General features: G+C 44.5%; 1 protein-coding gene across 3 annotated transcripts in view; it reads right to left on the bottom strand.

Annotated features, from left to right (window-relative positions):
- Window positions 1-26,076, bottom strand: part of JMJD1C (jumonji domain containing 1C) — a 165,127-nt gene that overhangs the window by 40,750 nt on the left and 98,301 nt on the right. For 2 of the 3 annotated variants that reach the window (XR_013930519.1, XM_080402746.1), the window contains exon 3: window positions 16,867-16,980. Coding sequence is in view for 1 of the 3 variants with exons in the window: in XM_080402746.1 (XP_080258872.1) it covers window positions 16,867-16,980 (114 nt within the window). In the remaining 2 variants the exon portion in view is untranslated. Of the gene's footprint in view, window positions 1-16,866; window positions 16,981-22,225; window positions 22,497-26,076 lie in introns of those variants that run through there. The other variant, XM_080402747.1, reaches the window with a different exon arrangement.

Genomic DNA, 26,076 nt, shown 5'->3' on the forward strand with positions numbered 1-26,076 from the left:
GAGCAATTTCTCTCTATTCATCTGGATGAGATTACTCCTGCTAACCCACTGTTCACAGGATGTCTATCTCAAATTCAAAATTCACTTCCTGACACTTGAAGATTGTGTGCTCCGTTATGGAGAAAGAATCAATGCTTCAGTTACCAAGAGAAAATCACTCACTCTCCTTTTGAAAAGGATATGGCCTCGGATCCAAAAGGAATGCTCAAGATGATTGTTTTAATACATGTAAAGTGGAACAAAGTGAAGGGCAAGATCAACAGGACCTCTACCACCAGCTAGGTGAAGTATACATTGCTAGCATTACCAGAAGCCCAAGAAGGTCAGCACTAGAATTTATTCAAGGATAGCAGACTAGCAAAACACCTCCTCTCCTGAGTCATTCCACAAAGTGTATTAGTTGTTCTACTTCCCTGTGTAAATCCATTTTTGCATTGATCCTACATACAAAAGCAACACCACCACTGGAAAGAGGAAATGCTTTGCCAAGGGAACCCAACAGATTCTGAAACTGGAGATGTGTGATGATCATTCATCTGTCCTCCTTCCCATGCACTCTCTTTCACAGCAGCTGCAAGAGATTCCTGTAACAAAAATTTCCCCTCTCAGATCCAAAAGCATTAGACCTAAGCAACAGACTGAGGCACTGCAATACTGGAAGTCTGTCTGTCTGGCTGACTTAAAAATACAGTTAACACGCAGACGTCAAACATTCTTAGTAATTCCTTCAGTCACAGTTAAGAAAATCTGTATCTTCATTTCAAGACTATACACACTGATTAGGTACCATGAAGTCTGACCTGTTAGTCTTAACATTATTCTACTTCGATGAGTCCCTTATGCAAAGTTTTTGAGCCTCTGTGTCATCTTGAGACACTTTTCATGTGTTTCTGAAGGCAATGCACACTGCTGCTTTTCTTTTTTTTTTAAGATTTCACATCCTTCCTAAGCATCTTTGACTTCTTTGAACCTGACTCTGAAGATACCGGTCAACCTACAGAGAGTGCATTTGAACCTTTTCTGTTCTTTCTCCTATTCAGGTGCACGACTTACCAGTACCTTTGATTGAGTGCGTTTCACGTGAACACTTAGAAAAGGAGACTGCAAACTGCATTTTGTACTACTTTCCTCACTCTTGAAGAAAGATGAGCTCATCTCAAACATGAGCTACAGAAGGCACAAGTGAGGTCAAAGATCTGTTACACAAACTGCATGTAGGTATGACCGGGATTACGTACAGGATATCGAAAGGAACCCAGGGTTTCTAAATACAGATACACACAAAATACACATTGAACGTATCATCAAACACTGCCCCACCCCATCCCCACAAAAAAAGTGTTCTGCTTCTAGACATAAACATTTCAACAGAAATCAGTACAGCAATGCAAAATTGTAACTGACAACTGAAGCTCAGTATCAAGATGCTATAAAAAAGCTTCCTGAAATCTCAAAAATTCTGTTCTTTTGTGTACATATATCTACGAAAAAATGTGTGTGCTGTGACTGACCACCTTCCACCATTAATCTTAAATCTGAACATCTAAAACCCAGGAAATTAAAAGCGTAATGTGTTAAATTATAAGATGATGGTTTAAGATGCTGTTTAGTGCACACCACAAACTTTGGCAAAACCAGGGAGATGGGGCAACAAAGACGGCTGGTGACTTGCAGTCCCTTCCCCATCTTAGCACTGAAGACGAGCAGATGAGTCTGCAGTGCCCAGTCTTTTTCATTACCCTGTACTTTTATTGCTCAAGAAACAACTCCGTCTACAGATTTGAACCTTGGCAATTATGACCTTCAGTCTTCCCCTCCTTCTTGGTCAAAGTAGCAAGACTGACAGACTAACCCACAGAAAAATTAAATGCCCTGTAGGATTATCCTCCAGACTTTTCCTCATTTGAAAGCAGATTTGCTCACACAAGTATGGTACCCTCTCCTAGACTAGTTTTTCCACGAGTCCGGGAATACCTCCCTCCAGGAGGATGTTAATGCTGGTTTGAAATCCTTACAAAATGCAAATCAGAATGCCAATCAAAGAAATGGGACTGCAAATTTTCTTCTTCAAATCTACTGTACGAAGCTCTTTATGTACTTCATATGGCAACATCCCTTGCTCCACAAACAACTATATGTAACACTGGGAAGACAAAGGGCATATGGGCTAGAAAGATATGGTTGAGATAAACCTTCCTGCCCTTCTAGGAGACAGTCACATGAAGCAATGTGACTATCAGAAGCTTGGCAAACCATATCTTTTTTTTTTTTTTTTCATTTTTGCTGCTATTCTTCGTTCTTTCCAGTCCAAAGAGAAATTCACTTCTGGTGGAGTGGACTTTCTGCTGAATTATCCAAAAAACACTTCAGTAAGCTGCATGTCTCTCTAGGTGGCAACTCCTACCAATGGGGACATGCTCAACTCCTAGGAAATCATGAGAAGGATAAAGAATAAAATTTTCCCAGATAATGAAGTGACCCAGTGTTTATTTGAGTACATCTGTTCTTTCTTCTGATGCAAAAGGATAGAGCAGATTGGAAACAACAGACCATACCACTGGGCTAACATATCACACTGCTCTAACCAGAAAGTAGAAATCTTTGTTCAGAGACGCATTTTTAGAGAGGTTATTCAGACAAACATAATTTATCATACAAAACCACAAGTGAACAAGTGCAGATCACTTGTAATACTTTGAAACTCCTTTAAGTCACGATCAAGCAAGAATTTCAAAGACAGTACCCACAGAAAAACTAGACAAAATCCAAATATGTGCAGAATTCCCCTACTCAAGCCACATTCACAAACAAAATAATGTCCAAGACACTGAGAGGCATCCCTGGATGAGCTGAACCTGCATTGTTGCCCATAGACCATGCAAAGTGCTTTCTGAAAGGCTCAAATGGCCACAGGCTCCTTTTCTGATTTGGGCAGCCAGGCACGTCTGTGGAGGGACCGCCTGCACATTTCCACAGCTCTCTACCTTCCCAACAAGACCTGAACTACTGAGAGATGTTTCCTCAGAATTTTAAAATACTTCTCCAAGTCATTCTTCACAGACTTGAGGGGCAGAAATGAGTTCAATAAATGGAAACATGAAACCCTGGAGCACAAAACAACTAAAAAGTGGATTCTAATAGCCACTCCTACCTCCCACTGCACAGGCTGCATGCTGCTTATAGGAAGGTGTAGAAAGTCCAGTCAGCTGTCAACTCTTCATTTTCAGTGATGGAGAAGAGGAAAATTGGCAAAATGCATTCCAGGAAAACCAGTCTTGGAAAAGAGTGGCTTTTGCAACTAAAAAGGCTTAAATTGGAGCCCTGAAGACAAAATCTCAACACATGCCATGCAAGGAACTAGCACGCGTTTCTTTGGGAAAGCACCTTTCTTGGCCACAGTGTCTCTGCATTTGGCTTCAATGCATCAAGGACATCTTTTTAATATCAGTAGGAACTCATTTCAGCTAGTGTTTTACAGAGAAAGACTAAGTAGATTTTGCAGTCCTCGCAAAGGTCAACACCACATTAGTCCTCACCATCTGTGGCTTAATTAACTATAGCTTCCTCTGGCTGCTTAGAGGTTTTCTGATAATTTAGGACATGAATTAAATGAAAACTAGTACATAACCAACTTGAGAGTCCTGTTTACAATGTTTACACAGTATGCGCTGCACATGGGAATAAGCACTTTGTTAGCACTTTAATGGTAGAGGGACATATTTAAATTCAGAGATCAAAGTGTCAAAAGCTTGAACCTTCAGCTTGCTGTTTTTCCGTGAGTAAACATCTTCAAATCAGTTTTCATAAAATTGAGCCCCTCATACACATCCCCCCCCCTTTTTTTTTTCTTTCTTTTTACACCAAATAATTTTTACAACTGCATGGAACTTCAGCTGCATAGAAATTAAATTTCAAAACTGCAGTCTGAAAACCAAGGAACAAGGAACAAGATAAGTCAACATCTGTCTACGGACTGCCACAACAGTCTTCTGAGAGCAGTAGCAGCAAAAAGTACTGGTTTTAAAATCTAAACTGCTGAGAATTTATACTAGTCCTCTAATGCCATGTTTTGGAAGATTATTTTCTGCCATTAAAAGAAAAAGAATACTTAAATACCTACCTTACCTGTACCCAGCCTCAAGCACATCCATGTATATTTTTACCCCTTGTTTGAAAGGTTTGTATAATTCTGTCTTTATTTGCATTCGTTGATAACTAGCCATCCTCCTTTTTTCTTCCTCCTTTTATCTTTCACTGGTTTTGTCACCTGACAGATCAGTGATCTGTAATCTCTACCAGTGTTGTTTTTAATGAAACTTCAATCTTGATGATGTCCTACCTGACATTAGAGTGAGCTGGGGAAAAAAACCTACATAAAACAAAACAGTGACATAAAATCTGGATGGGCAGAATACCAAAGATCTCAACAAGAACATTACCTATTAATTGGCAGTACCCTTCTGCTATGCTGCAAGACTTTTTTTCCAGTGGCAAAAAGATGAGTCTAACTAAAACAGAAAAATTGGCAGCAACTAACACGCCCCCAAAGGTATCACTGGCCAGGCACAGGCGCTGCCAATGCCACACAGACCACACCAAAACCCTACAGGGAAATCACCACATTTAGCTGAGACAAAAATATACAGATCTTCTGTTGCTTCACCCATCTTTCTAGACACATATGCAGGCACAAACCACTGGTAAACAGTATATTCCTTATTCCTGACAAGTGAAAGGCTACCCCAGCTGCCACGCCGCTGCAGCTGGTGGGCAGGAGGTCAGAGAGGCACTGATGGCTGCAGGGCTCTGCTGCTGCGCGCAAGCCAGCAGAGAATCGCCTTTCCAGCGGGGACCGCTCCAGGGGGAACACATCGACCTGACCCACTGCCTGCCCTTGCAACTAGGGCAACCTCCCTCCTGCTCCAGGCTTCTCATGAAAGGCAACACCAGCCAGAAACACCAAGGATACGGAAAGCTAGAGAGTTTTTTGGGGAGATCATAACTTCCCAGTTTACCTTAAACGGCTTTGTCTGAGCTGAGAGAAGAGGCTTAGGCTTACCAGGCGACGCTAGCGCTTTCCATGTAAACCCAACCCACACTTGACCTATTTTCTGCTGTTCTGAGCGCACAGTCACAATTTACCTCATTCAAACCCGGCAGCTGCTGGGCTACATCTGAACCAGTTAAGTCAAGCTTGAAGGCACAACCCTCACCCCTACCAGCGAGAAAGTCGAGCTGAGGTCAGCCCTGCTCGCACGTGCACAGATGCACACCTGTGCACACCGCATGAGGGAAGGCAGGGATGGCAGGGACGCCCAGCCAACGTGCAGCGGCCAGGCGAGAGAGCAGGGATAACTAACTCCTTCTCAACGAGGGGCTCTGAACACACTGCTCCAACAAGGACAAATGTTCATAGGTATTTCAGACCACCAACATTTAAGATTATGGATTATTTTCATTGTATAACAGCAACGACTACATTTCTATAATTAGAAAATTAAACCCACAGCGGGGAAAAATGACTAAAAATTTTAGTAACTTTCCAATTGTCAGGAAACTTAACAACCCTCAGGAAAAGCTATCACCAGGTTCTCTTTTGCTCCCCACTCTTCCCTATGCTTCATACTTCTCCCCACACACTCCTACTTCCTTCCTCATTTCCCCTGTTCAACAACCAAAGAGTTGATACTGGTTTTAAAATTTTAATTAGCAGGTTTGAGAATTAGGGGAGCAGGGCTGCACACACTTCTCCAAGTCATGATTTCAGGCTTGAAGAAGCATCATTGCACCGATTAGCTCAGTTCTAGAGAAATAACTCACCCCCCTAAGAATACCATAAATTTCTATTAAAAACACGAAAGATTATCCTATGGAAAATATATTAAAGTTAGGAACATAAACATACAGGAAAAAAATCTGACTCATAGTATTTTCCTGGATTTTAACTTACAAACACAAAAATAAACAGAGATATTTGCCTTCCTGTAAGACTCCCAGTGCCTCAGGTGAAATGGGCACATGGGAAAGCTCAATTTTTACAAGTCAGTTTGTTAATTCCTCTATCTGTAGATGACAATCAAGTACAGAAAGGCAGAAGGGACAAGAGCAGCATACGGAACAAGCACGCAGCAGGGAAGCAAGCAGCCACCAACAGATAAGCAAAACCAAACCTGGGCCAGGCAGACATTGTCACAAAACAACCTAAAAACTGCTCTAGTGACTTCTACAACAGTTTTGCATTTGAAAAGAGAGATTAAAAAAAACCCGATGACCCTTATGCTCATGGGTTATGTCACCCTCTCTTTGAGCAGCTGGGACAATCTGGATCAGAAAAGCAAAATCTCCTGGAGTGCCAGACGTTCCCTTTTAACATCTGATCTAAAGACTTCCCCACACAAGTGGCTCCTACCCAACAAACCTGGTGGGCTGTCAGCTTCCATTTGAAGGACTGCAGTGCAGTGTACTTCTACTACTTACATTCTCCATGTACAAACAAAGGAAAGGTCAAGCAAATAGTAGCACTGCTCCATATCTATCTTCTTCATTTTGATGACACAGCTGTACATTTGCTTTTGCACTGAATTACATTTCCTTCCCCTTCCTCACTGTAGGCTCCATAAATTTATCACCACTATCTCAGCAATATGCAACTTTGTCCTAATTTTGCGTTCTGTTTTATCTACTCCTAAGAAAAACAGGGAGGGAGTACTGGTCCTACCCGACTCAGCCAGTAACTCCCACGTCATGTGGTGATACTGGAACAAGCCTTTGAGTCACTTACCAAGCAACTAAATGCCACTATGGGAAAAGAAACCTCAAAGTGCAGACACGTCCCTGAAGCAAGCAATTAGCAGAGTGAAGTTGATGCTAACAAGGAGAGCAGTCGAGTGAGTAGATCGGAGAAAAAATCTTTTGTACATTGATATTAAAACTTAAACTGAGACCCAGATACCCTGTGAACAAGCTTTCAGAAGGTATCTAACAACTCCCCCAAATCATTATCAGCTGAAGACCAATCGGTACAGATAGAGGTGTCTTTAAGCAAAACCAAAGTACATTCTGTTGATAATCAGTTGTCTGAACCAGTGGGCTGCTAAAAAGGCAGTCTAATGCCTCCAGAAATCAAGCTAAGAAATCAGTTCTTGCTCCAAGACTGACCATTTTGGAGAAGGCGCATCTTCCTTGCATCAGGGACAGAAGTTACTTGTGCCAGCTTGAACTGGCAGAGTTGGAAAGCTGTATACCATCACCAGAGAAAATGACAAACTAAATAATTAATCTCTTATCTCATGGTAGCTACCTTCATCAAATCTTTTTATCAGTTGCATTACTCGGCAACACAGTATTCTTTGATGGGACTACTGGTAAGTAAGAGCTTACTGTATTAAAAAGCACAGGTCTCTCAATTCAAATCTGCAGAAGAAAATTAAAACACTATCCAATACGTGGCAGGCTGACGACAGCTCCTAGAGTCAACACCACCTCCTAGAATCGTGCACCAGAGTACCTGGCTCCTGCAAATGACACTCTGCTCTAATCTGCTCTAACCACCAACTTAGATTGCCAGCAGCCACAAAGCTACCCAGTCTGTTCTGCAAATATCCTCGCTCCCATTTATCAACTAGGAGCTCTGGGAACATACAACTTTCCAGTTCTTTTCCCACTGTAACTTGTGAGGGTTATGGGCAGAATACAAATTCTTCCCAAAAATAAAAATACCTTAACTGCTTTTTTTACGTTAAGAGAAAAGAATACATCAGACACCTTCAAAATATTCTTGAAAGCCAGCTTCAGTGGAGTTTGGTCCACTTAATTACTATTACATTGATGTTCCATTTTCAAGTGGTTTTCCAGGGTTTGTTTGAAAATGTGTTTCTTAGAATAGTGCGATGTGACACAGTTGGCCCACACGCCGATAATAAGAAAGCAATTCAGAATAAAACACATTTCTCTCACATTTTAAACAAGCACACTGTATTTGCACAGAGCTTTACACAGTTAAATTTCTGGTAGGATTTAAGGCAGCACTGCACAGAAGCAATGAATCTGGGCTAGGAAAACAATTAGCACATTTTCTTGCAGAATTTCATTCAGAAGAACAATCTCTTGTCTCAGGCATACGGTGCAGACTCTCCAACTGCCTGGCTGGGCATACAACAGTGAGCCCATCACTGTGCAAACGTGGAAATGCTGCCTCTGCTCCAAGACACCGTATCAGAAGCAATGCAGCCATCATTGTGTGCTTTTTTTCTGCAAAGAGGTCTGTTCTGACCTGCTGGAGCCATTTTAGGAATTTTCCCTATAAATAACAGAGGTCTGACCAGCTGGAGTGCATATCATATTTGGATTAACACTACAGCTCTCTGCAACTCTGGAGAAAGCAGTGGCTATGCCTTTTATGGAACAGATGAATAATGGTCTTGCAAAGAGGAAAGATTAAATTGCTAATAAGAAAACAGGCGCATTTCAGTTGTTGCCGCAATAAGCTCCCTGGGGTAAACTTAGGAAAGTCATTCAGTTTAAATTTGATACAGCGCTCATCTATTTCACAATATTTTCCATCGACAAATCTACTAGCACACACAATCAAAAAATTCCTGTTAAAACATAACTGAAGACTGAACTACACCACTTGAGGGGGGGTAGCCTGTCAAGCACCACACAAGCCAGCAAATCTTAATGCATCCTTATACTGCTTTAACCTGACTTTACCTACCACATACCAAAGTGGCATAGAGTGGTGAAAAGAAGATAGAAAAAGGGAAGAAAACATTCACACTTGGTAAACGCCTAGCACCTATGGCTGAAATAGTTTCTAAACTGTATGCTTAAAATTCACTACTAAAATCATAAAGTACAGAATAATGAGAGATGCACAGAAATTACTGTGCTTCAAACCCACTTGCTCAGCAAAAGCATACTAAAATACTACTCCCAGTAATGCTGGCAGACACACACAAGAAGAGGGGGATGCAGGGGAAAAAACAGGAATAGTTAATTTTAATTTCATTCAAAAGACAAGAAATGTTTGCTAGACTGAAGCGGGGGAAAGTATTTACAAACAATGGTAATGAATAAAAACTTTAGAACTGTATTTGTAGTATACTGTTAAAAAGAAACTAAGCTTGATCAGGAAATGCACTGTACACGAAGCCCTCTACATCAAAACAAATACTGCACTTCTTATTAGTAAAGTTTTTCCAATGTCTAAGAAAATAGTAAGATTTGTATTTGGTTTTAATTTAAAAAAAAAAAAAAAAAGTTTGTATAAGACTACTTGAGTTTCTCCCCAGATGTCTGGCCTGGAAAAGGAATTCCATATGCACACCTGGAACTGCTATAGCTCTCAACCTCTACTAACTGCAGCTTGCTGAAGGCTGTGGAGCAGTTCTTATGAAGCACTAACTCTGGACTACAAATTAGTGCTTCTATTAGGTGTAATTTCAAAAATACATCTTGTAAGAAAAAGTTACAGAGCAGCAGCTCTGAACAAAGCAATGTCATAGGAAGGAACGAAAGCAAAGAATACCACAAGCACCTCATCGAATGAGCTGTTGTGCTTATCATGTCAAGCTAAAGCTTAATTCTGGAGAGAACACATTTGAATGAAACTCAAGTTTCCCCCCTACCTGAAATGCAGGAAGATCTGCTCTTCTTCCCTCCCTAGGTAAGCACTCTCATGCAACAACAGAGAGATTTTACCCTCCTTCTCACTTCAGAGTTCCCCAAAGCACTAAGGATTCGCAGTCCCAACATACAGCAACTACTTGGGAAAGCAAGAACATGATGGTAAAGGACCATCTGGTTATAAAGTGGAACAGACTTCTCTAGGAGCTGACTTTGTGTCTAGATCACGAAAACAGTGTTGTTCAAGAATATCACATAAGAAAAAATATTTAAACTTTTTAATAACATTTCATTTGAAATCAATTAATTTTTAATAAATCAAATATGAAGATTGGAAATTTTAAGGACACAGAACCAAGGTTAAGGTGCCCCCACTCTTCCTACTGAGCAGTATTTTCCACAGGCCTTTACTGGTGAAAAAAGTAATAATTTGTGATGAAACACGGGAAGTTCCCTACCCAGAGACACTGGATGGAGTTGTAAATTCAGTAATCCCAAAACTGCTTTTGAGAAGTACTAAGATACTTCAGTGAAAGGATTTGATCTTCACCTTCAAAGAAGAAGCAAGTTTTGTTTCATCTGTTCTCAATTCTTAACTTTTAAATTGTTTACTTCAATGCTACCTCCTGGAGTAGGATTAATGAAGTCAAACAATTTAATCAACCGTGATTTTTGAAAAATCGTAGGAAGAGTAAATAAAGTTTCTCTCTGACAGTGGAAGGAAACCTGTTTTCCTTTGGATCTGGGGCCTACCTCCACTATAGCAATCTCAGCTTATTCCAGGGACCTCACAACACCTTCCCCTTCCTCCTTGCGCACCTTCCCATAGCCTTCAGCAGTTGCACCTGAACTCCCTCCTACTACCTGGAGGAGCCACATGTATTTGTGGCAGCTAAACCACCCACCTGCTGACTGATGGCCTCCCTTCCACACTGCTGATTTCCCTAAGGCTTGTCAGATCTGGAAGAACTCCACTCCTGTATCAAACCTCGCTGAGAGAAACAGAAAAATTACTAAACCCCTTCATTTCGTAAGAAATCAAGGTAAAACAGAAAGGTACAATTTTATTCCGTGTATTTTGAGATTAACGACAGATAAGGTGCTCAGGGAAGCAGCTCTTTTTCAAAGGCAGGCACAAATACAGGCTTAGGAGAGACAACATACATCTGACTTTACAAAAGGAGGGTGCCAATCCCTCCTCCCTCATTCCTCTCTTTGCGAGTACTCTGATGACTCTTCTGTCCCACATGTGTAACTGGGAGCGAGGGATGGTATGAGTCATCTGACCCACTTCTAGCTGGCTACAGCCTTTTGCCTCCCCTCACGTTGGATCTGCACACTTAAACATAGATGTGTCGGTAACAAGCTGTTTAGACCATCCCTCTCCACAACGCTGCCAGAGAAGCCAGCTGGACTGCTTATGGGTGGTCCAGACACCAGAGACATGGGAAAGAATAAAGACAGCTCTTAAACACAACGCTGAGAAGAGTTAAAGATGCAGAAAGTTGTGTGCATCTCTGTCGCCCATGGAAGAAACGAAAGCGGGAGGAGAGAAATGACAGCCAGGGCGGCCAGCTGGCCAGCACCAGGAGTTCCTGAGCAGCTTCTGTCAACCTCAAAGGGTGGGACCAACCCAAAAGCTCCTGCCTGCCCAGTCAGTGGAGGTACAAGTTTATGGGAAAAGCAATTTTCAGCTGCAGTAGCTATTTTTAAGCCTGAAGTTTAAAGTAGGAGAAGTCTGAAAGAGGAGTGCGTGTGTGATTATGGGGTGCTTAAAATACCGACAGAAAAATATTATTTTATCCCTGTTTCAAAATGTTTGAAGAACTTTTTACGTGCACAAGTCATTACTACACAAGCCCTGCTAACACCATTGGCTTGCTCTTAAGAGCAAACAAGTCATGAAACCCAAAAGCATCCAGGCCTAAAATACCCCACGTCTGCCCATAATAAACAGAAAAGGTGGGTATCGGAGCTGCACAATGCCCTTTTCTCAACCCTTACTTCATGGCATTCGAAACTTGGATTTCTAATAGATCAAGTAAGATTAATGCAGTATTGGATCCTGAATCCAAGGTACCCACTTCATGATTAGCCAGAAAGTTTATTACTTCAACAATCTTTAAGGTGTGTTAAGACATTTGACCTGTCAGCCCTCAAATGTGCAATGCACAGTTAGAAAAAGAGCAAAGTACACATGCCTATCACTGTGCATGTAACACCTCCCACAGGGGATTTCTCAGTGCCCTATCTTTACATCTGCAACCTTCAGCACAGAGGTAGACAGGCAAGACCTTACCGTTTTGAAACACTATGGCAACCAGTCTTGTCTTAAAAAAATAGTTGGTCTGAAGGACAATATAAGTAGGGTGGCTTAAAGAGACATTTCGCCACAGAGAAGAACTGAAGTGTGTTCTTGATTCCCTCTTGGCAGGGTTTGTTCTTTTTTTTTTTTTTTTTTTTTTTTTTTAAACCCAACATGCAGGAGAACTTTTTGAAGGCTGTGTGCACACCCTTCCACTTCCTTCCTTCAGTGGAGAAATACCCTCTTTGCAGGAAGTGTCATGATTGTGAAGGAACTTAATTCAAGTTCTTTGCCCTGTCTCAGCTGTGCACGTTTGTTCCAGTGCTGTGTACGTTTGTTCCTGTGCTGTGTGCCCACAAATCCTTTGGAAATAAATTATCATACATACGTGAAATGTGTATTTATTTTGTGTATGTGTATGGAAATACATAATCTATCACACACCCTGCTCTGCCTGATCCAGACACACAGCTGAAATACACTCATTGCTTGGGCAAAACACGAGTCTTTCTGGCTCTTTCCATAAGCGTATTTTATTATGGAAAAACATGATATAAACCACTTTTTGTTATTCTTTATTTGCTTGTCCAAAGAATAATGCAGTTGACTCCAGCTGCTTCGGCCAGTAACAGCAGAATCACACACTTCAGCCCGATAGTGCCCGTGACGGGTACTGCCAAACACCACCCAGACAAAAACACCACACTGATGAGGTCACACATACCATATGCTCAGCTTTAATGCTTCACATCCCCATCTATAGTCCTTCAAGTAAACTACAACGCTTAAATTAAGGCACAATCAGCTTTGCTCCTGCTTAACTTACTACACGTATCATAACAAATACACACATAGCTGTCACAGAATAGTACAACTATCTTATTACAGAAACTTTTCAGTTCTAATTATTTAGGTCATGCCTGTATTTGTGTAGGCTTACTATAGTTCTGCTGAATGTATTTCAGTAACAGATATATTTGAAAGTGTGTTCATTTTCAATCTATAGCAAGAACCACTATAAAACTCAGTACATGTCAATTTTCACTTTATCACAAAATATACATGATATATTGGCAATACAAAGTAGAGAAATATTAAGGATCTGACTGTACACATCCCATTTCAGGACTGTATTTCCTACAGACACTACCCTGACGTAGAAAATGCATGTTGTAAATGTTATTTCTATCATTTCCTGCAAGAAAAGAATTTTCATTTCATTGCTAAGCAAAGTACCATGGCAAACATTCATATCTGCTTTATCCTCAAGATCCCCTTGTTACCACCATAAAAAGAACTACATGACTAAATGGTCTGACCATCCCAGATTAATGAATGAGTCACTCCTGGTCACACACAGGTTTCACGTAGAGAATAATACTGTCTGTATCCTCTACGAAGCAACAGAGATAAAAGCCACCGGAAGCAAGTTGTAGGTTGGTGTTTAAGGCACCACACATACAGAATCCAAAGAACTTTTATGCAAAAGGGCAGGATTCAAAGCATTACACACATAAGGAAAAACAAAAATCACAGAACACATTTAGTTGTAAAGAACAACTTCGCTGACAAGTGTAATCCTTGCTATAGAAAACCTTGAGAAGAAACGGAAAAAAAAAAGGAAGACTGCTAGTATAGCACAGCTGCATACCCGACTTTTAATAATGATACTCATCTAGCTCTTACGAAGATTGCTGAATCTCTTAACAATTGAAACATGTTTATTTATGCAAACAGCAGACATGGCATGGGAATTCATGGTTCACGATTCCCCAGCCAGCCCTGCCATAGTCTCTTAAACTCTTGTTCTTGAAGAACCACTTCTGGTAACAACAGTAATTTAGTTCTTTGCCTACTCCAACTTTGTTCTTCCTGCCAAGACTAAAAGGATGCCAAGTGTGCTGTTTTCTTTGCCTTGAGCAGTTGTCACCTTTAAACTGGACAGGCACCACCTTATTCATGAATCCCTTTAGCCCAATAGTTATGTTAAACGGCACTGCGGTTTTTGATCAGAACTGATCTGAAGAGAATGCATACCAATTGCCCATCTGCTGCCCATTACTAGGTATTACACATATACACAACGATGGGAAAAATTACTCAGTAGTTAAGAACTGTATCTGAAGTGAAATGGAGTCTTCCCAACAGATTTGAACTTTTGTTTGTTTTGGCAGAAAGGTACTGGAATTTTAGGCACTAACAGCAAAATGCAATAAAAAAGTGTTTAGATCGCCATGGTCTCTAAAGACTTCATATTGAAAATGTGCAGCCATGAGAGCTTAAAACCAAAACCTAAACACAATTAGAATGACTCAAAGTTAACTCATCTCTGCAAGAATGGTTCCTCAGTTCTGTCTTCTGCTCATAAGCAGGTTAATAGTATTCCAAACCAGACAAGGGAACAAAAAGGCCCTTTTTTTCTTTTTAGAAAAGCAGATCTTCACAGAAAGTTTACCAAAGATTTATCTAGGACCTGTTTTCACGGCAAAGAAAAGGAAGGCCTTCCAGAAAAAAGGTACAAGTAAAAACTACTTTAATTAAAGTAACTGAAGGCTAGGAATGTGATTTCCAGCATTAACAAAAGATAATAAGCAAAACTAATATAAACAGTCCTCCCACTTCGGGCGTCTTTCAGGAGAGAATAGTCTCATAATGATCAAGTTAATATTTGTGTCTAACACACTGCTGGGCACATAATTCAGTTAGCACATTTTAAAAAAGTTTCTGTTCTCCTAAAGACATTACCATTCAGTAAGGCTCTTATCTGTACCATTTACTCGTAAAACTTGGCATTGAAACATTGCTAGCCCCAGACATTTCTAAAGTAATTTCTAAAACTTCCTAATAACCATCCAAATAAAGAAATCTTTGCAGTACTCATCAGTGAGCTCAATGTTATTTTGTGTTTCTGCATTCAGTATCTGAGCACTATCCAGTTTAGATGCAGATTCTTTATGCCTAGGCACTTAAATGAAATCTCCATCAGAAACCTTCTTGTAATGTTAAAACAATTTAGCCACCTCTTGTCACCGAACTACATATGACTGCTGCAGATCAGTAGCCTCCGTCTCAGGCCTCAATAGGTAGCCATTTGCTCCACGACAAGGGGGAAACAACCACGCCTCTCACAGAGAGCTGTCCTCTACAAGTCAAAAATGGACGTCAAGAGTCAAGGAGACCAAGCTTGTATCTAGAACTAATTTTTCACAAGCTACTGCTTTGTACCAGTTTTTGGACAACATCTCTATTAAAACTGAAGTTGCTAATGCTGTTGATTACAGTATTACCTACCAAGATATTATAAAGCCAGCTGTTCATGTGACAAATTTTCAAAAGTGACACCTTCAATTTGTATGCTCTTTTCCAAATTAAGGTGCTTCTGTGTCAGTCAATACTCCTTGAAGCGAAGGACCTAAAATGCATACAGCATCACTATGTTACTGCCAGCCAGACCTGGCAAGAGGACCGTTTTACAAAAGGCAGTCCTTCTCGTATATTCAATTTGTTTTGCTCAGCTCATCTTGTAAGAAATGATCCACTGCCAAAAAGAGACTGAATACTGTTACTGGAATGAACGTTATCAGAGACATGATCTTGATAGATTTCAGGCAAAGGACAGACACTAGCACGAGTATTTGCTTTGTAAAATGAATCTGGAAGATTGCGGCTGGACTCTGAGGGTGAATTTACACTTCACAGCTCAGCTGATTTAAGAGGTCGCTGCTGCCAAGGAGGATATCCCACTCTGCGTTGCGTCATCCTGACCCCCTCCCTAGAGAAAGCCACAGCACTCGCTGCACCCTGGGCTAATCCAGCTCAGCTCACTAACATCACAAGCTTTTTTTCCTTCCTCCTCCTGTTTTTGAGGATCAAGGTTGTGCTGCTTTTAGAAGGCTGAAGACGCCAGCACAGGGTCTGATAGTGGCACCGTCCTCTGCGGCACAGCCAAGCTGTTCGAGCAGCTCGAGTCATAACATGTGACCTCACCCCGACGAGAAGCATTGAACTCGTTTGGCTTCCCCACCGCAGACATACAAAAGCACCAGCCCCTTCCACAAACTGACCCACCCTCTCTCCTTTCCCCATGAGTCTCTCTCAGTAACTTCTCTTTTACTAGCTCTGTATTTGGTACTGGGGGGGGGGAAGTCTTTGGTGAAGCGGGAGGGAAGAAGGGGTGTCAGGACAAAATTATATAGCATTTATTCAGGGCCATCTGTTATTCCAAGTCTCAAAATACTATTTCTGTATTACCGCAGTGTACCATCCCAGCCGTAAGAAAGAATCTATGGCTACTCTAATTGCAATCAGTTCAGTACGAGTTGAGGTTCCAAATGTTTTTCAATTTGTCACATAAGAGATTTTTAGACCTTTTTCTAAGGGCAGGGGGGATGACTGCTTCTCCTGTTCTTTAAATGCACACACATTAATATATTAATGTGCTTCTAATTAATGAAGGAGGCATTAAAACCAAGGACACTGGAAATCTTAGCAGGCTTAGAAACACTAGCAAGTGCTTTTTTTTTCTTAAAAACTGACATTTTCTGCTTTTCATTCTCAGAAAACCAGTAAGTCAGGTATCACTGTAGTGCAAATACCTAGAAATGAACGCCTGGCTTCCAAAGGATGGATACTATCTTTTATCTGCTCCACAATTAATGGTATCGGTTAACCTTTAAAGGGGCCAGGTATTTTATTTACTTCAAGGTGGTTCAATAATATTAATTGCATAGTACTCCTTGACATGATCAGATTCACTAGAATCAGATACAGTACCCAATATAATCTTTCACAAAATGAGCAACAATCTCTGCCAATCATCAATAGGAAATCATTCCTGTAACACAGAACTTGACTATAAAATGCACTTAACAATAAACACATGGATTTTAACTAAGCTCGAAGGACAGTACTTATACACTAACTAGATTTCTTACCTGATAGGGCTGAAAGGCACTATCTTCAGTTATAAAATCCAGCTGTTTGTCCACAAGGAATTCTACTGCAGTAATTGAATTGTATACACTTTTTCCAACCAAGGGCTTGAATGTCTATTGGAAAAAAAAAAAGAAAGAAAAATTAACCAATTAAAAAAAAAAGCTCAGCACATCAAACCCCCAGGACTGTATAAACACTGACGTAATTCTACCACTAAAACATGTTAAAACAGAGTAGCAATTACTGATTATTCAAGAAAGGAAGATTTTGTGTTTTGTTGTTTTTCCTTTGTGCCATTGCTGGAAAACCAGCTAGAAAAGGGAACTATACCATACGTTCCTCCTTTCCCTCACTGTGCTTGAGCAAGAGTGTTTACCACAGGAGCTCAAAGTACAGGAGCACGATTATATCTTAAACATACAGCTTAGCACGCAGATCCTCTCTGCCTGCCTGCAGGACTAGCTAGCGCAGTGGTAATTACACTAAGAACGCTGAAGTGGAAACAGACTGCAGACGTGAAAACGCTCCCCCCCTTCCTGTGCTGAAATCGTTCACCTTGCCTCGAGTCAACCATCTCATTTCCCTGCCCATCTCTGCAACTGTTCTGACTCTGCTGCCTGCCACCCCCGCAGCCGCTCCTCCCTGCAGCAACCGGCTGCTCCGGCGCAACGGCTTTGGAAACGACAGCGCCCGGTCCTGGGGCTTTTACAGCGGGGCCAGGAGGTTTCCTGCTTCCTCCCACATGCTGGGGAAGCGGCGAGGGGCCGTGATGGCCCCTCGCCGCTTCCCCAGCATGTGGGAGGAAGCAGGAAACCTCCTGGCCCCGCTGCAGAAAACAGGCATGGAGGAAGGGGCACAGGGAAATAACGGGCTGCACGATGCCCCCGTACAATCTTTGCCCCAAAAACACCCTGCCTCATCCAAGCGCAGCGGGATGCAGTAGGCGAGCGGGGAGGGAGCCATGACTTCAGTGGGTCTCCGCCGAGAGGGGACGAGTTGGCGGTCCCCTTCCCTGCTGGCTGGGTTTCCTGAAGAGAAGCGCAAGGAGAGCGTGACTGAGCGGGGATGTACTGCGAGGGGATGAGTCAGGTGAAAAGGAAATCCCAGCGGATGGGGGGGAGAGAAAACGCTGCTCTGAAGACAGACGGGAACTGCAAGAGGAAGGCACGGGTGAACAAAAGAAGTGACCAGCAGAAAGAACATGCAGGATACAAGGGGGGGAAAAAATATGGGGAGACAAGAAAAAAAAAAAAATAGAGGAAAGTTATTCTACAGGACAAAAAAAAAAAAGTAACGAGGGAAAACAGGAAAAGAAGAAAGCCCTTTGAGACAGATTCTAAATTTAAAATGCAGGATGAAAAGACAAAGAGGAGAAACGAGGGCAGGTCAAACCACATGAAGCGCTGTGCAAGTGCTACACCAACATCTGTGAGATGCCGCTATCGCAACAGGACATCACTAGCTCACATGCCAACACCCCACAGCAAAAGACCCCCAGTACTTACAAGGAGAGGGCAGGATCACTGCTGCCTATTCACAGATGGGGAAGCTGATGCAGGAAGCAATCCCCTAACTTGACAAAAGCCACCTAAGCAGGGCAGCAGCAGAGTCAGTGACCTGCCCTCAGCCAGTATGCAGGCAGCTCATAAGAGATGCACTCAAGGTTTTATCAGACTTCATTACCTACTTTACGAAGGTGTTGCCTTGCGATTAGGCTAAATATAACTCAAGTCTCTCTGGAGCTTCAGCTTTGGCACTTACTAAACAAATGAGAGAATACTTCACTGGAGATACATAATACTTTATAATAAATATATCCAAGCCCACAAATACTCAGATTTAATGCCTTGCATTCCTTTACCATTTTATTTCAGGTTTCACTTCAGCTGTTACCTTTCCTCATGCAAGCAAGAAAAAAAACCCAACAACCTATCAGCCAGTCAGCCATCTCAACAGAGTAACTAGATTAAAGGGCTGGAGGGTCAGGATAATATGATAATATGCTAACTGCAGAGTCTGAATAGTAAATAATTATTTAACCTCTAATAGTTAAGAAAGGGCCTTTGCTCTTGCATCACTTCTCTATAATGGATCCTGTATTGCTAATGGTTTGAGTTAAGAGAGGGTGGAGTTCACGTCATGAAATTACAAAGCATTGAGTGTATAAACTCACAAGCGGACAAACTTTTGTTTTAAAAAGTCAACGTTGTAGTCTTTCAGCTCTTAATTCACCCCTGCATCCTTGTGTACACTGTTCTACTTCTTCCGCACTGGCTCCTTTCTAACTTTCTGTGCAATAGCTTTCAGGTCAAGAAACGTGTTTCCGACTACAAACAACAGGATATACCACATCATTAGCTGAAACGAAACAGTGTGGAATGCGGCTTGCAGTTATCATTCAGGATTCAGACAACACTACAGATTAAGGTATGTGTGAGCCACCAGTTTATCTTACTGCTGGTATTAAAAGAACCAGTTCCAAATATAGATCTGCGAGTGTGATTATTCTGAGAAGAGAAACGTAATGCCTTCTCACTTGCTTTCATAGATCTAAGCCTCTAGACAGGCCAACGCCCCCAAAACACGCATGTGGAAGATGCAGGCTATCCCACAAGCACAGAACAAAAATATGTAAATAAATAAAGCAAAACTATGCCGTGTCATACACCGCCTCATACACGGATGGCTGCTCAGTTGCATACAACTTGAGATTTTTTTCCAGACACTGTCAGAAAAAAACCCCAACATTCCCGCTATCAAACAACAAAACCCCACCCTTTAATACAAGAAGGCCTTCCTAGGAAAGCAAAGTCCAGATGCCATCAGCTCCAAGAGACAGGCAAGGCCACCAAGGAGATATCCAAACCAGGATGGGTTAGGGATTTGAAAAAATCTTAAGATGGAAGACATAACCAAGCTTCGCATCACATACACACAAAGAAAAACAGATTAAGAGCACAGCAGGCAAGAGTCAGCTACTATAGGCAAGCATGTGAGGCATGTAACAACATGGAAATGGATGTAAGAAGGTCCAACGAGCTCCTTGCAGACTTTCAGAGGAAGACGCTCCCTTCTTCCATTTTGAAAGTGGAGGGCAACGCTAGGGAGAATCAAGCGTACTGGCTGAAACCAGGAAAAACTGAACCTCCTCAAGCAAATATCTCACTTTCAAACTTGCATAAAGCTTCATTTTACCATCTACATTAACCCAACTCCCCAAGGACTACAATTAAGCAAAGGACTCAGGCACTCAACTTTAAGTGTCATCTGACTTCAGCACTCTTCCAGATGGCTGCTTGAAAAAAAAAAAATCCCACTTTTTTTTCCACCAAACTTCCCTGCTTGGCCAAAGGGAACATAAACATACACATACGTTGGTTGCTTTGCTACCAAGTTCCCTGATACCAAAAATAAAATATATTTCTTACTCCGCCCCCGCCTCTATCTCCCCATGATTTTCCCCAGCTCATGCAAGAAATATCCTCCCTATGGGAGGCATCTGGCACAGCGCTGAGACTGCAAAGAGAAGTTGGCTTTGTACCTTCCGGAAATCCAAGCAAAATTTTTCAGAAAATATTAAGTACCATCACTTCACAGCAAACAACCTCAAAACTACTCGACGGCATTCACCAAATACTCGTGAACACAGTGGATTACTCACAGACTGCTTTTTCTAACGCCCAGTAACACAACTCATCTATTTATTTATCGTTTCAACCCCCCCCATGGCAACCACAGGCCCTGCTTTCCCCATGAAGCAGTACCCAGCAAGCGCACCGTGCATTTTTACCTCTCCTAATGCAATTAAGCAGCTGGAGACGTGGTGAGCCGCCCCACCATGTGAGCAGGCAGTTCCCTGGCACCGGCCGGAGCTCCGGGAGCCGCCGCACCTCGGCTGCGAGCTGCTGACTGCCGGCTGCTGCAGCCGCGGCGCTGCCAGGCTGTGACACCCCGAAGGCTCATTGCAGCAAACGCTCGGGTTACAGCTGAGCTCGCAGCTGCTGCCCGGCTCAGCCCGCACGTACTACTGCCTCATGCGCCTCACTGGAGCTCGCAGCCTGCCTCGCCGGCCACCCTGCGCCTCAAGCCTGCTCCCCGCACCACAAAAGCACATTTTCCTATGAACATGAACTGCGTTTGCCTTCCCTCCCCCACCCCCAATCTCTCCGGAGAAATTTATACCCTAAGGAGAGCAGCTTTTCATAAGCTAAGGATATAGCCAAGGAAGCTATCCTTGAACTAAAACCTGTAACGTTTTACGGGTTTTCCTCTTCAAACCACCAAAATTGAAAAGATCACGTAAACTTATTTATACGTGCTATTCAGCAAACTTTCCCACATATTGTTCTTCAGCCTCGCTGTTTAGTCTGCAATAGCGCAAACACTGGCACCTTTTCATTATGACACTTAATCATTCAAAATAGCTGTAGCTCTCTTCCAAGGCCCGGTTGTTGCCATGGTTTGTACTCAAAGGCAGAATTACCGAGTGGAAAAGAGCACAAGATAAATAAAGCAGATCTGACATAAAAATCGCGCATCGAGTTTTCCCATTCGCAGACTATTCCGCCTGCATTCCCTGCGGAAGGGCCCGTTTCCAGTCACGGCGTTACTGCGGGCAGGACTCAGCCCTTCCCCGGCGGGGGTGTCGGAGCCCGCCAGCGGGGGGAAGGCACCGGCGGGCCCGCCGCAGGCAGCCCCGCCAGCCGGGCCCCTGCCCCGCCAAGACAGCGGGGGTGCCGCATGGCACGTTACCGCGGCTGTTCCGTAACGGCGGGGCTCCCCACCACGACGGCCGGGCGAGCCCTTCAAGTTCAGCAGCCGGCCGCACCAGCGGGAATTCAACCTCGCTCGCGGAATAAAATCCCCAAAACCCACCCCACACCTCAGTTCCTCCAAGTACGCTCTCCCCGCTTCTGGGAAGGGCGCGGGCCGCCCCTGCGCCGCTCCCCCGAGGCAGGGAGGTGCCCGGTACTTACAGTGTCTCCGGCCCGGCCCGGGGGCGCAAGGCCCGCTCCCCCCCCCGCCGGGCCGCGCACAAAGCCGCCGCCAGCCGCGTGCCGCGCCCGCCCCCGCGGCCGCCAGAGCCCGCCCGTCACGTGCGCCGCCCCGCACACCGCGGGGCCGGGGGGGGACACGGACACACGGCAGCCCCGCGGGGCCGGGGGCGCGCCCCGCTCCGCCCCAACACCCGGCAGGGCAAACAAAGACGCGCGGGCGCCCCTCAGAAAGTTAAGATGTCCGCGGGTGGGGGTGTCCCGCGGAGGCGGCCGCCGCCTCCCTTCAATGACCGCGGCGGATTCTCACACACGCCCCGCACCCCGGGACCCCGGCCGGCGCCCCCCGCCCGTCGGTACGCACCTCGCTGGGCAGCCCGGCCCGCGGGACCTCCGCGCCCGCCTCCGCCTTTGAACTCACAAGGAAAATGGTTCTCGCCGCGCCGCTTCCGGGTCGGGCCGGGCAGCCGCGCCGGGGGCGGGGAGGGCGGGGGCCGGGGGAGGAGGAGGAGAAGGAGGCGGCGGCGGCGAGGAGGAGGAGGAGGAGGAGGGGGGCTCGCCGCCCGCCCTTTGTGGGGCTAGCGCGCAGCTGGGCCCGCCGCGGAGGTCCCGGCGCGTCCCCGCTGCTGGGTCATGGCGCGCTGCCGCCGCCGCCAGCGCTTACATAAGGACGGGCGCGCGGAGCGCGGGGCCGGCCATGGCGGCGCTGTGCCGGGGCGGGGAGGAGCCGAGCCGAGCCGCGCCGCGCCGCCGGGAGCCGAGCGAGGGAGCACGCCGGCGGGAAGGGGCGGCGCTCGGCGAGCGCGGCCCGCGGGGGCGGGGAGGCGGCCACGTCCCGCGGGGGCGGAGCCGAGGGCCACGTGTGGCAGCGGCCCGGGAGCGGGGCCGGGGCGGCCGGGGGCCCAGAGCCTCCCACCGGCGTGGGGGCCCGCCCGGTGCACGCCACACCTCGGCACCCCGCAAAACCCGCAGCCTGGCTCACGGCCTAAGTCATTCCCCCGCCCCCGCGTCTGTCCGGAGGGTGCCCTCCCCCCCTCGCGCAGGTGGGCTTGTTTAGAGGCAGCAGCGCTGCGGTGCTGGCCGCGTCCCCCCGCAAAGGCGAGGGGGGGGAAGGGCGGGTCAGGCATGAGCTCAAGGCCTGACTCGGGTCCAGCCGCAGCCGGAGCAGGGGCAGCGCCGGGCCGGGCCTGCCCGCGGGCCCAAGCCGCCCTCAGCAGCCACGGCCAGCCCCAGCGCTGCAAAACGCTCCCCAGCACGGCCCTTCTGATCTTCAGCATACAACCGATTTTCTCCTTGATGACACTAAAAAACAAAGCATGTTCTCCCACTGTTGAACAGAAGTTAATGGCACTAGCCAACTAGTTGTTTACAGTTTTACATCAAAACATCAATCCACCTAAGTAACAGTCCAGGGGAAAAAAGTCCACAGTGCACCATCTAATGAGACAATGGTTTCCAAACAGAAATTTAGCGATAACGCCTGTTGTGCATTCCATGAGTCTAGTTCACATACACAAGTGTGGATATAAGAAAAAAAAAACCAAGGAAAAAACAAATCACAAGGGAGGTTGCAATAGAGGCATTTATTTCCTCCAAACCCTTTAAACATAAACAGCTGTACATTTTTTAACTTCATGGAAAAAATACAAAGCACATAGTTTGCCAAGAAAGTATGAGAATAATGGGAAATCAATGCATGACTACCCCTCTGTTCTCATGTTGAATTATTCTAAATGTAAGGTTAAATGTGTATTCAAATGCTATAAAACATTGAGCTACGAAATAATAAAATACTGAAGTACAGTTAAAAATTTAAGTTGAACTGGAAGGCACTCTACCCACCACACACTCCAGCAACTGGATTTCTTCCATGACAGCTGTGATGCCGCACGCACACAAGCAGGGCAGGAACCACACTACCTGCACACCACCTTTGTGTGCCACCCAGCCTACGCTCAAACCACGTAACTGCAACGCTGGATTTTGCTTTGAAGGGATGCTGGCAGAGGTGGTTTACTGCATTGATTTTCCCTTTTAAGTGGTCTTCCTGCCCGACGAGCCCAAGGCAGCTGAGCAGCCTTATATGGCTGCAAGGCTGAGAGGATGCAGCGGTGCCCTCAGCAGCCTCCATCTATTCCTGACCACCCAGGCCAGACAGTTGCTCCTCTCGTCCCCAGCGTCCCTGTCACAGTCCCTCACCAGACTTGCTTGCCTTCGAGCTTGCTGCCTTCAACTGCCAACAGAGCATGGGGCTCTCCGACCCCTTCTGCTCCCCCAAAACACAACCCCTACCCCAGCCAGGCCACAGCAGGACTGCACTTCCCCAATCTCCAGAGAAAAAAAATTAAAATTAAACATCTTAGTAACGCCACTTTGACCTAATTTCTTTCCAATTCTTTCTTCTCCATCCCCCCTCCACTGTGGTAGGGAGAAATAATTCATCAGCCACTTTCACTGGTACCTAGACGTGTCGTGCAGTAGCAGACTAAAATGCATCCTTGCTCCACATTCGGGGCCACAGTCTGTACCGCCTCTGCCCCTTTGGTGCAAGAAGCATGCCCATTCTCTGCCACCAAACAACAACAGGACAGCTTGTCAAGTGAGTGGGCCAGCTTTTCACAGACTTGGTTCTACAGGGGCTTCACCATCTCTAAAAAAAAACCAATATAACCTGACCTGTCAGTAATAGCTGACAAGGAAATACCCTGAGCTCAGATTTTGTCAAGTAGTCAAGAAAAAGTATTTTTTCCAAACTTAATTCTGTACTTGTATGATCTCCAATTTAAGTTTTAAAGCACATTTTAGATTACCTCCAACAAGTACTGAACGTCCCAAAGGCATACTACTGCTACCACCACCAAATTTGTGCCTCTCTCATACGAGGGTTTCAGGGGTTTGTTTTACCATTTCTCTAAAGTAAGAGTCCAAACACTAATAGTTATTTCAGGAAGGGCAAACAAATGAATTACGCCTATTACAGAGCACAACATACTTCATGCTACTATTAAACTAATGGCGCTGTGATAGCTGTGTGGTATGTAGTGCAACTGCCAAAGCAGGCAATCCTTAATAACATCCAAGACAGACACTGTTAAAATACAAATCACAAGACTGTCTGGAGGATGGGCAAGTTTGCCCATGTGGACAAAGCTTTATTAATAGACTGCGACTTAGTAACAATGAATATTAATACCCAGTGCAGCACCACCTATTCATTACCACAGAGGGATTTTGCTAAAGATTCTCAAGTGGCACCAGCTATGGAATACTAACCCCGAAACTCTATTTCTGAGCGTTTCACTTAAAGGCGATCTTGGTGAAAATTCACTAAGCAGGAAAACACCTTTTGAGAGTCTAAAAGTAATAATGAAGTTGTTACTGGTGTAGCTGCTAATGTTAAGTACACTAAAGCAACATACAACATTTACATCATTTACAGCTTACTAAATTTACTGCAATGTATGTGTGGATACTTAACAAAACACAGATCTGCCATGTGAAGGCAACAACACTGATTTTTAAACAAGAATTTTAAAAATTAGTGTCTTCAAGCATCCCAAAGTCTGTGGAAAATATTCCTATCCAAGCTTGGTTATGACATTTGCAAAATACAACACTTTAGAGCAGCTTATTTAATTGTCACATTATTTTAGCACAGTTTCCAACTACTGTTTGCTTCGCCTCACAATTGGGCCTGAACTCTGTTGAACAAGCCATACTATAAGCTTGCAGAACAGAGCTGCCTTTGTTCTTTGGCACTGCCAGTCCCCTATGGAATCAGGCAGCACAGTGAACTGCACTCGGCAAACAATCCCTGACCTTCAATTACTGTCTTGGCTCGTTGCCACAGGATACATGTATTACTGGTAACACAGTGTGCCCTATTTTGCAGATAATCACTAGAACTACAGATAATCATGAAAATCGATGGCAAAACGCAAATGTTCCCTTCCTAAAGCCACAGCTGTAACTTCAAGTATGGCAAAGTGTTCCTCTGGCATTCCGCAGCAGCACCCCACAGACACCCCCGGCTCAGGCTCAGGCCATGCACGCCAGGATGGCGGTACAGCAGGTTTTGTATTTTTAGAGACCGCATGAAAAATTCCAGGTGGCATATGGCTTCGCCTTCCTCTGCTGGAGGTTTTCAGTTTGCTGTTTGTTTGCTTGGAGGCGGAAGGCACGCCGGGTTGTGCTGGCACGGTTTTGCAAGAGCTG

The sequence above is a fragment of the Falco punctatus genome (assembly GCF_963210335.1).
Source record: "Falco punctatus genome assembly, chromosome: 9".
Classification (NCBI taxonomy): Eukaryota; Metazoa; Chordata; class Aves; order Falconiformes; family Falconidae; genus Falco; species Falco punctatus.